The sequence below is a fragment of the Sycon ciliatum genome, chromosome 1, assembly GCF_964019385.1.
Source record: "Sycon ciliatum chromosome 1, ocSycCili1.1, whole genome shotgun sequence".
Taxonomy (NCBI): Eukaryota; Metazoa; Porifera; class Calcarea; order Leucosolenida; family Sycettidae; genus Sycon; species Sycon ciliatum.
In genome coordinates this window covers 2,178,584-2,190,254 of record NC_088643.1, presented here as the reverse complement: position 1 = coordinate 2,190,254, position 11,671 = coordinate 2,178,584, and the positions used below count along the sequence as shown (strand labels likewise).

The 11,671-nt window shown below is 46.1% G+C and overlaps 1 protein-coding gene across 2 annotated transcripts in view; it reads left to right on the top strand.

Annotated features, from left to right (window-relative positions):
* The first annotated feature begins 591 nt into the window (after positions 1-591).
* The window catches only part of LOC135809874 (dynein axonemal heavy chain 5-like), a 45,028-nt gene continuing 33,948 nt past the window's right edge, over positions 592-11,671 (top strand). Inside the window, exons 1-12 of one of the 2 annotated variants that reach the window (XM_065323318.1) lie at positions 592-723; positions 1,276-1,500; positions 2,311-2,662; positions 3,287-3,474; positions 3,873-3,959; positions 4,451-4,693; positions 5,224-5,385; positions 5,551-5,797; positions 6,050-6,291; positions 6,815-6,955; positions 7,850-8,093; positions 8,550-8,692. In XM_065323318.1, coding sequence (XP_065179390.1) covers positions 691-723; positions 1,276-1,500; positions 2,311-2,662; positions 3,287-3,474; positions 3,873-3,959; positions 4,451-4,693; positions 5,224-5,385; positions 5,551-5,797; positions 6,050-6,291; positions 6,815-6,955; positions 7,850-8,093; positions 8,550-8,692 — 2,307 coding nt within the window. In that variant the 5' untranslated portion in view covers positions 592-690. Of the gene's footprint in view, positions 724-1,275; positions 1,501-2,310; positions 2,663-3,286; positions 3,475-3,872; positions 3,960-4,450; positions 4,694-4,850; positions 4,865-5,223; positions 5,386-5,550; positions 5,798-6,049; positions 6,292-6,814; positions 6,956-7,849; positions 8,094-8,549; positions 8,693-11,671 lie in introns of those variants that run through there. The other variant, XM_065323326.1, reaches the window with a different exon arrangement.

Here is an 11,671-nt window from a genome sequence, read left to right as displayed (position 1 = left end):
CATTTATTGGGGAAAACACGGTAATGAGACTTCGGGTATAACGACACTTCGCGAATAAGGACACATTTCTGATACCCCGTCGAGTGCCGTTAAAAGCGAAGTTGACTGTATATACATACCTTCTCCTTTGAAAACCTACCACCTGTGCATTGCAGAATACTCGTAAACATTCCCCTGGATTTCATGACTGGAATAAGTCATCATCAGCAAGGCATCTGGCCTACGTAGCGCATATGTTGTAGATAGCTTTTCTCCAACTGCTCCCAGCCCCGTGCCATCTCCACACTTGTACAATTGGACGACGATAACTACATTTAGAAAGACTGTTTACTACAAGACGACTACGGAAACACAACTAGACATGACGAACTCAAGACAAAGACTGCTTTTCACACCACAGCAACACGCGCATGCACAAACACGACGTACACACGACGTACACAAAATAGCGTACTACAACACATATATGAGATGAACCAGTTGATAAACCTGGCATGGTATGCCATACCGGTAGCTCCCAACTGAACTTGTCGGTTTTTGACTTCCCTTTTTTGCACACAGCTTGAGAAGACGGTCATGGCGCAAGGTAACGTGGAGATATGGCTTGGCCAGCTGCTCGACATCTCTAAGGCCTCTGTGCACAGTGTGATCAGGCAGGCCTCGCATGCTATCAACGATCCCAGCTACGAGATGATGGAATTTCTTGAGAACTTCCCAGCACAGGTAATCCTCCATTGCATGTACAGTACTCATGCATGTACAGTACTCATGCATGTACAGAACTCATGCATGGTCAAGTCATAGTAATGTTATTGCTTCATGTACAAAAATCTGTACACGTGCGTAATTGAAATATTGCCATGTTCTGGTAACTGCTAATATCTAGTGTGTGTGTGTATGTTTAGTAGACAAGAGGCTCTCCTTTGCTAACTTGTGTGGTTTATGATTACAGTGGAACCTGTGTAAGACGACTGCTCATGGGACCTTCAAAACGTGGTCTCTGTTACCAGGTGGTCTCCTTATCCAGGGTCATTTGACTGGAAATAACATCCCTTGGTCCTGGTTTCAATGGTCTTCTAGGGCAGGTGGTCGCCTTATCTAAGTGGTCGCCTTGACAGGTTGTACTGGACATGGATCAGAGGTGCTAGCATCAATGCATCATCTCAACATCATACTATCCTGGCTTTTGATTGGCACCCGCCATGCATGAACAGCCAGGACTGGATCAACTAACCTGTGTTTCATGTTCTGTGTGGAATGTTTCGTTCACTACAGGTTGGCATTCTCGGCATCCAGTTTCTCTGGACTCGAGACGCTCAGTTTGCGCTCACGAATGCACGTGCTGACAAGAAGATCATGGCGGCAACGAACCAGGCGTTCTTGGAGATGTTGAACCGACTGATTGACAAGACACTGCAGAATCTGACCAAGATCCAGCGTGTGAAGTACGAGACCTTGATCACCATCCACGTTCATCAACGTGATATCTTCGATGACATTGTAAGTAGAGATAACTCTCGAATCACACTCCAAATTTCTACATCGTGATATGTATGAGAGAGACAGACCGAGACAGATGGAGGGAGATAAATAGTATTTGGGTGTTGATCAAAGTGTACTGTGCTAGAAGTGCTGAGTTGATCTGAATTGTTCTGCCAGAACATCTCATATTAGTAAAACTGTGAACGTTACCATTCAGCTGTTTCCTTTAAAATACATATAACTCTCCTCCTCCATGCGCTCTAAAGCCGACCATTGCTACCCTCGGTGGCCATTTCTCACACAAATAATCTCAAACAATGAAGGGGTCATGGGTAAAACTTTTCCTCCTGACAGCTGTTTCGCCTATCAAAGGCTCTTAAGAGAAGGTGATACTGGATATTGATATATTAACGTTATACGACCTTAAGCACCTGCTGGTACAAGCGACATTACTGTACATATGTGCTTTTTCCTGTACTAACTCCCATGTCACGAATACATCATAATAGTAATGATAATAATAATCGTGTTCTCTGGATGGCGGTCGTGAGTCAGTCAAGTGTCAAGTCGTCGGCGGAATAGCGCGAGCTCCAGTGTGGGAGCAAACCCATTGCAAGATAATACTAACAATTATTATTAATCCGCTTCGGTCTTCATTGCGTTGGCCATGTATGTTCTTCTTTTTTTGCCTCAAACTCTTTGCCCTTGGTCTCTTTTGGCCCGGTGATGGGGTTCTTAACCCACGTCATGACAACGTGAGTGAAATACAGCCAACTCAATAATAATGACTCTGCGTTGCTCTGTGGATTTGTGTTATGCACTGCACAGGTGAAGATGCATGTGAAGACGCCGAGCGACTTTGAGTGGCTGAAGCAGACACGGTTCTACTTCAACGACGACACGGACAAGACACTGATCAGCATTACGGATGTCAACTTCGAGTACCAGAACGAGTTCTTGGGCTGCACGGATCGTCTGGTGATCACACCGCTGACTGATCGCTGCTACATCACCCTAGCACAGGCGCTTGGCATGGCACTGGGTGGTGCCCCGGCCGGACCTGCTGGAACCGGTAAAACGGAGACGACCAAGGACATGGGCAAGGCACTGGGCAAGTACGTTGTCGTCTTCAACTGTTCCGATCAGATGGACTTCAGAGGACTGGGACGTATCTACAAAGGTAAGCTGTAATCCAGCTGATTACTAACACTGTACATGTACCGTATTTCCCTGAATATAAGTCGCACCCTTTAACACTAAACTTCAGAGTCAACAAAGGGGATGAGACTTACAATCAAGCATGATTACTACTGAAGTGAATATATCGAAACAATATGACATAGACCTGGACATAGGAGTGTGACTTACAATCGGGGAAGTACGGCACCTTATTTGTACTGTGATGTTTACTCAATCTGGGGACAAAACTGTTTCGCATTTTGTGGACTCGACAGCGTAGCATAGAGAAAATGGGGTCGAACTTGATAGCAATGAAAAATTAAAATTTCCAAAGCCAGACTGTGCTCTTTATATGGACAAGGGCACATGTATGGTGCTCCTTATAGTCAGTAGAGTTGATGCTACGCAATTTGTGTGATGTTTGTTTGGTTTTGGACAATCGTGTATGCATAATGTGCATGCCTGGCTGTGTATACTGTGCTTGGGTTGTCCGTGTATGTGAGGAGGAACGTACAAGGTGCAAGATGCAAGGCATAGCCTCGTTCTTTCCTTGTGTGCTGGCATCACCTTGCCATTGCGACACATCTCTGAGCAACACTGTGCTATCTTCTCTTGTCCTGTACAGGTCTAGCTCAGTCGGGCAGCTGGGGCTGTTTTGATGAGTTCAACCGTATTGAACTGCCGGTGTTGTCCGTGGCCGCACAGCAGATTGCAATTGTGTTGCAGTGCAAGAAGGAGAGGAAGTCCCACTTCATCTTCACTGACGGTGACGTGGTGTCGTTGAGTCCGGAGTTTGGCCTCTTCTTGACAATGGTAGGTGCTGCACTGGTTTGATGCTTGAAAGGCTGGGAGCAGTAGAGTTTGCAGACATGGTTCTCTCATTGTATTCACTGCAATTCCTTGAACTGTATAATCTGAATGATGTCATTGTCTCCAAGGTATATGCCTATGCCATGAGACCATCACAAAGAAACTCTTTGTGGTGATGTCATGGCATATGCAGTATATGCCAATACACTGTATAATAATTATGGGAAGTGATATTATCTCTTCTCAAGAAGTGTAGATTTTGGCTCATTCATGAAATTAACACATGTGACATTCCAGTATTGGTCAGTTCCGGTGTGCTGACATTTGTGATTTGGGATAATCAACTCATCATTCAATCCTGTGTCTCTGTGTTGCCCGCCCACGGTGATGGTACTGTGCAGAACCCTGGCTACGCTGGTCGTCAGGAGTTGCCAGAAAACCTCAAGATCAACTTCAGAACCGTTGCCATGATGGTGCCCGATCGTCAGGTAAATGAGCAGCAAGGAGATCTACATGACGTTATCATGACATCACAATGATGTCATGTATAAGGTCAATGTAATGTTCTATACTGACTAGATCAGGTAGACGTGAGGCATTGATGCTTTACTGGCTGCAGCAGTAGACATAAAGACTGTGTGTGACGGGCCGTGGCACCCGGTGCGGCCCGTCCGGCCATTGCTGGACCATACTTCTAAAACGTTGACCCACCCGATTCGAGCAAATTGGGTTTTTCGTCAATAATTTCCAATGGAGAATCTCATTTTGGCCGGATCACCTGATATGGTGATGCTACAGCCCTGCTGCAGATGCCTGTTGCGCACATTAGAGAGTCTAACCAACACCAGGCCGACAATCTCTTACTTCTTAGTGACACAACTACCTCAGTGATCAGGATGTAGAGAATGGTCCAGGTCAAATCTCTTGTCAAAGTGAATTCACTGTGACTGCTTTGCTCTCGGTTTCCATGTGTTGCCAGATTATCATCCGTGTCAAACTTGCCAGTGCTGGTTTCCTGGAGAACATCAACCTGTCGAGAAAGTTCTACACACTCTACAAGCTGTGCGAAGAGCAGCTCTCCAAGCAAGTGCACTACGACTTTGGACTGCGCAACATCCTCTCCGTGCTGCGAACGCTGGGAACGGTGAAGCGCAAGAACCCTACGGACAGCGAGAGCACAACAGTGATGAGAGTCTTGCGTGACATGAACCTATCCAAACTGGTAAGGGATGAATAGAACCTATCCAAACTGGTAAGGGATGAATAGAACCTATCTAAACTGGTAAGGGATGAACCTATCCAAACCTGGTAAGGGATGAATAGAACCTATCCAAACTGGTAAGGGTTGAATAGAACCTATCCAAACTGGTAAGGGATGAACCTATCCAAACTGGTAAGGGATGAATAGAATCCATGGAATAAGTACGAAATAGTGGTTGCGACTTCGGCGATGATTTGTGTGAAAAGGGTTTGCTCCCCACACTGGAGCTCACACTATTCCGTCAAGTATCAAGTCAAGTCACTGGAATAAGAACTTGGAACATCCTGAAAAGCCAGTAAATGTACTTCCAACTTCATGCATGCACACTGCTTTTACAGTTTCTTGTGCCAATCCTCAGACCATGGCTGCTTTAGGCAGAATCGTAATTATTGCCTACAGAATCAGATGGATAGCAATGACTGTATATTGTGTGTTGCAACCACTGAGGCGTGTCGCTATGGCGTGTGCTGCGTACTGTGTGCTGCCTATAGGTGGACGAGGATGAACCGTTGTTCTTGAGCTTGATCAACGATCTGTTCCCTGGCATTGTCTTGGACAAGGCTGGCTACCCGGACCTGGAAGGCGCTATCGCAGAGAATGTCGAGAAAGCGGGTCTGGTCAACCATCCGCCGTGGGTTCTCAAGCTCATTCAGGTGAGATTCCTAGAGCGTGATTATCTCTGTACGCATAGTTCCATTGCATGTGTACAGAACAGTCACAAGACTACGGTCATCAGTAACAACCATCGACAAGAATATGAAATTTTGTTTGGTGACCCCGTTTATGGGTTTTTATGTCTTTATTCTTGACATCTCTAGCTGTTTGAAACCCAACGTGTACGCCATGGCATGATGGCCCTGGGTCCCAGCGGCGCAGGCAAAACAAAGTGCATTCACATGTTGATGAAGGCCATGACCGACTGTGGAGAGCCACATCGTGAGATGAGAATGAATCCAAAGGCCATCACGGCGCCGCAGATGTTCGGACGTCTCGACGTCGCCACCAACGATTGGACTGACGGCATCTTCTCAACGCTGTGGAGGCGAACACACAAAGCCAAGAAAGGTTAGAATCTGTCACGTACATGTATATCCAGATTGCTTGAAATGGTACTGCAACTAAACTAAAATACCATATCACCCATGACAACACATCATCATGACAACACATCATCATGACAGCACACCATCATCCGTAATGAATGTAACCTCCCTGCAGGAGGGGAAAGCGAAGTATCTCTCTAATATGTCGATGTTCAGCTGGTGCTGTTGATGACTTTTCTTACATCGTTATGCAACACATCTATTTACTCTGCAGGTGAACATATCTGGCTGGTGTTGGATGGACCGGTGGATGCTATCTGGATTGAAAACTTGAACAGTGTACTGGACGACAACAAGACATTGACACTGGCGAATGGTGACCGTATTCCAATGGCACCCTGGTGTAAGATTGTGTTTGAACCGCACAACATCGACAACGCCTCTCCGGCCACTGTGTCACGAAACGGCATGGTCTTCATGAGCTCGTCGGCTTTGGACTGGAGGCCGATCCTTGATGTAAGGATGTCTGGCTGGGGCTAATTGCAATTTCTATTCTATATACTGTCGTGACATGGAAATCCGGTCGAATGATGCATGGCCCGCGTGCGCCCTCAGTGCATGCATAACTTTGCATGCAGTGCACGTGTTGTTCGTATGCATACTCACGGCTGTATGACCACTGCCCTGGGCTGCTTGCCCTCCGACCGGATTTCCATGTCCACGACATCACGATAGTGTTTTTCCTACATCAAACCTTACAGAAGTCAAATTCAAAGCATTGAATGTAAATCAATTCTAGATCGTAATGATCTTTACTTGCATAGCTGCATTGTGTAGCTTGTGACTAGGTTGCTGTGCGTTTCCACACCATTCTACACCCCGTAGACACTGACTCACTATGCAGATACGTGCCGTAGAAAGATGGCTGCCGCTCTAGGTTTTGAGTATTTTCCTTGCCAACAAGTAACAGAGGTGGTGTCCCGTCCACCTGTGCAAGCAACTGAGGTGTTGTTGTCCTTCTATTCTTGTCGGTCGCCAGGGATGGCTGATGACGCGCCAGTCGTCGGAGGCGGAGGTCATTCGTGAACTGTTCCATGCCAGCTTCCAGGAGGTCTATAACTACAGCTCCACCATGCTCTTCCCCAAGATGGAAATTCTGGAGTGCAATTACATCTCCCAGGTACTGCACTTTTGCTTGCATGTGTTGTACATGTGTGACCTTCTTCTCAGTATGCATATGCCGTGATGTATGGAGCAAGTAGATATTATTATTACTGTAAGGCACAGTGCATCTGCACAGAAATGGACTTACTGATAATATCTTGACTTGTTGTTGCTGCTGCATGCCATACACACAAATGTACCACAGTACAGTACTGTCGGCCGCAAAAGAACTGGGGGGTCAGCCTCCTAGCCTAGACCATTCTTGTTTTCATGTATTACAGTCTATGGGCAGTTGAGTCACCGTGTATACATTGGTATGCTGTGCTTGATAACATTCTAGCCTGGTCGTTACTCAGCGCTCTGTTCTTCAGCGCCCGTCAGTACTGTACCAGTAGTAATGTGTGGTGTTAGGTTTTCCTGCGGCAGTACATGCCGAGACTTTACTCTTTGTTTGCTGGCTATACCGTAAAGTCGCGGATAAAAGCCGGGCTTATAAGCACATAAACCGCTTTCTGCATCAGGCTTCAATGCAAACCAGGCTTGTATGCAAACCATGCTTATATGCACCACTGATATTTTTGCCAGGCTTGTATGCACATCGGCCGATCCGGGATTGCATAGAAGCCAGGCTTCTACGCGCGACACGCGTAGATTTACCACTGACTACTGGTATGGCGGCAGTTTTACTATGCACTGTACATAGCGCATGCACTCTTGACCTACCCGATCCGCGCTTGCATAGAAGCCAGGCTTCTACGCGCGACAGGCTTATATGCATTGATCCGTTTGATTTTCAGGCTTCTATCCACGATGTGCTTGTATGCAAACCCGGCTTTTATCCGCGACTTTACGGTACACTACACTGCCTTATACAATTCACCCCCTGCTCCCTGCCCCTTTGTCACTGTAGGCTGTCAAGATGTTGGAAGGCAGCTTGCCGAAGAAAGAGAAGGAAGACATGTCCATGCCCGACAAAGCAGTGCTGGAGCGCTACTACATCTTCGGTGTGATGTGGAGTATTGGCGCTCTGCTTGAGCTGGGTGACCGCTCCAAGATGGAGACATTCCTGAAGGAGAAGACGAAGCTGAACTTGCCAAAAATTGAGCCCGGTTCCGGGAACACCATCTTTGAGTTTGTTGTGAACAATGAAACTGGTAAGTGACTTGATACAATGGACTGTGACGAGGTGGGCAGAGCACGATCTTGCCGCCCAAGCAGTGCTTGTGGTATGTAAGGTCCAAGTAGTGGAAATGCTGGAACCAGGCGTACGCACCCATTTAAGGATAGTGCATGCCTGTGTGCTTGTGTATGCACTCATGTAACACTTTGGGGGCTGTTTAAAGTCCGGTTCAGTCACCCGTGACTTTGGATAATTTTTTGTTCTCCCCCGCCAACTCCCAGTTCCCCGGTCATGGAATGCTGGTTCATTAGTATCTGTTTCTGTTCTCTGCCATCCACACACATCCACACACACACACACACACACACACACACACACACACACACACACACACACACACACACGCAAACGCAAACGCACACGCACACACACACACACACACACACACACACACACACACACACACACACACACACACAAACACATATAGGCGAGTGGCAGCATTGGATGGACAGAGTGCCCGAGTATAACTATCCGCATGATGAAGTACCCGAGTACTCCTCTATCTTGGTACCCAACGTTGACAATGTGCGAACGGACTACATCATCCAGTGCATATCCAAACAAGACTTGGTAAGCATAGTGCTGCGTTACGGTCGACCATTGAGTGACTTCAGTGGCTTGAACAGTTGAATTTCGGTGTGTGGTTCTTGTCATATGACCCATGCGTTATATGTTGGACTCAGTAGAGCGTCCAGCCCCTATATGATGTCCAACCCCTATATAGAGTCCATTGGTCCAAAATCCACTGTACAGAGTCCAAACTTGGAATCAACTGTGAGCTCAAAGTTTAGATGGACATCACTCCCTGTATAGAGTCCAGCCAATTGGCTTCACCCCTATATAGAGTCCATTTGTCCAAAATCAACTGTATGGAGTCCAAACTTTGAAATCAACTACATGTATAAGGAGTCTTTATGTGGACAACACTCCCTGTATAAAGTCCAGCCAACTAGGCATCCCCTATCCAGAGTTCGAAATTAGACATAGGATCTGCTGTAAGCAGTGAATATTAACCAGAAAACGCCTCTCCCTTTAATCCTTTACATCATTCACTTCTCAAGATAAAAAATAAGTATTGAGGCGCCACTGCAGCCACTTCATTACACGAAAACCCTACAAACACCATCCTCAAATCAAGTGGTCTCTTCGCAGACGCTGCAAATTACAATATCTCAATCATGTAGTGTTGCCAAATATTGTGCACGCACACACACACACACATGCACACACCCACACACCGCCAAGAAAATACCTAGAAACAACCAAGAATCGAAAGAGAATAATGGAGAGCCAAGGATTAATTATTTGTTTTCAAATTATTGTGCGCGCGCGCACACACACACACACACACACACACACACACACACACACACACACACACACACACACACACACACACACACACACACACACACACAAACTTATACAACGCCAAGAAAACACCAAGAAAAGAGTAGAGACACAATACACACGCAACTCCAACAGCCATGCAAACGTCCACCCATTGACACGTAAAGTCAAGAGGGATAACAAATAATTATACGAAACGAATGCATACATGGACAGGTGCACGCACCTATTAGTGTAAGAGAGTAACATAGTGTAGTAGTCAGCATAATACTAGCACATGCTGAGAGTGCAATAGCAAGCTTTACCATTGCTCATGGCCATGCAAATGTTCAGCAGCACTCAGTTCCGCAAGCTTCTGAAGATCAGCACACCTGCAAAAAGTAGATAGCACAAGGATACACGCTTATTACCGTAATGATGCATGGGAGCACACAACTACCAAGTGCTCAACGAATGTGATGCTCAATGAAAATCCATCCACACAAAGACCTGTAAACAGGTGACGGTGGGGACAATAATCTATTAGTAATACGAGGAATAAGATCGTTTGTGCACACTCAAGACGCACAGACACACCACCATACATGTAGTGTACAGTGTTTCACTTCACTGCAACTAAATTGAAATGAGATGATTTAAACAATCTGTACAGCGTTGCAGTCAGTCAGTCTTCTCCAAGATGGAAATGCAATGATTTGTTGTCACGAGGCAGTTTCACTGACACAATGTCATGTTTGTGACATCAAGACGGTTACTTCTGGGAATACGAGTACATGTCTTAGCTTGAAGCTTTTTCTTGTCATCGGCATACAAGAAATCCTCCTACTACTACTACTAGTACACTGGCACTGCGTTTGTGGATCCCATTGTATTTGACATCATACTAGAGCCTAGAAGAGGAAGAGTGTCGTGGAGTTCACAATATTATCACAGGGATAAAATACTTTTCTCATGAAATAAAATAATAATAATATTGATGATAGCTAGACGATCGTATACGATTGATGCAAAGTCCTTGCAGTCCTTGAGGACTATTACGAAGTGGTTGATTACTTTTTAGGGCATTCATTCAAGCAACATCAAACAAACGCGATACGATCCTTGAAAATGGAAAAAAATTCAAGCATAACGACAGAACAGCAGACCAGTCGAAACGAGTAAAAGCTTCCTTACCTCAGTCATCGTCCTGCCATGTAGTTGGACAGCCTTTTGACACGGTGGTACAGGCAGCTCTTGTCCAGTCAAACAGGGTATCCTTGTGGCGTCGAACGAAAGAGAGTGTCAGTGTATCTGACTCGTCAGATTGGAACTGTGCTGAACTTTTCTCGTTCTCCGCTTTCTGCTTTCATCCCTCGCTCTGATGAAACCGTTCAAACGCCTTCCTGGCAGCAATGCAATTAATGGCCAGCCAAACAGGGGATCCTTGTGGCGTCGAACGAAAGAGAGTGTCAGTGTACCTCTGACTCGTCAGATTTGAACTGTGCTGAACTTTTCTCGTTCTGCAATTTCTGCTTTCATCCCGCGCACGGATGAAGCGTCTTCAGAGAACCACAAGACGCATTCCAGATTTGATTTTGAACGTCTCCTTATCCTCCTTGGTTACCTCGAGACAGATTACTGTCAGCAACTGCACAGCAGAACTGGCAGCCATGGCTGAAGTGAAGAAAGGAATGCGCTGCCATGAGGCAAGCAAAACTGAAAAGGTGTTTTCTCTTTCGGGCACAACACACAGGACGGCCGGCGTGATTGGATAAACTGGACTCCTGGACCGTGAATAGGGGACTTGTAGAAAAAGTGTACTCCTTATAGGGGATTGCGCGGCAGGATGAAGCTGATCAAAACTGAGTGGACTCCTGGACTCTGTATAGTGGATTTTGGACCAATGGACTCTATATAGGGTGCTGGACATCATATAGTGCATGGACTCTATACTGAGTCCTACATATAAATCACATGACATGCCAGTCTAAGATGCACTGCTATGTGCCTGTTCATGAGTTATGCCAGTGCTTGAATGTAATCTAGTCTGTTCTCCGTGTTGAGTATCCTGTGACTGCCCAGCTGACCTTGGGTACCACATGCTTGTGTGCGTATGCCATTTTGTGTCTTATTGTATGTGTGTGTGTGTGTGTGTGTGTGCACATGCATGTGCGTGTGTGTGTGTGTGTGTGTGTGCGTGTGCGTGTGCGCGTGTGTGTG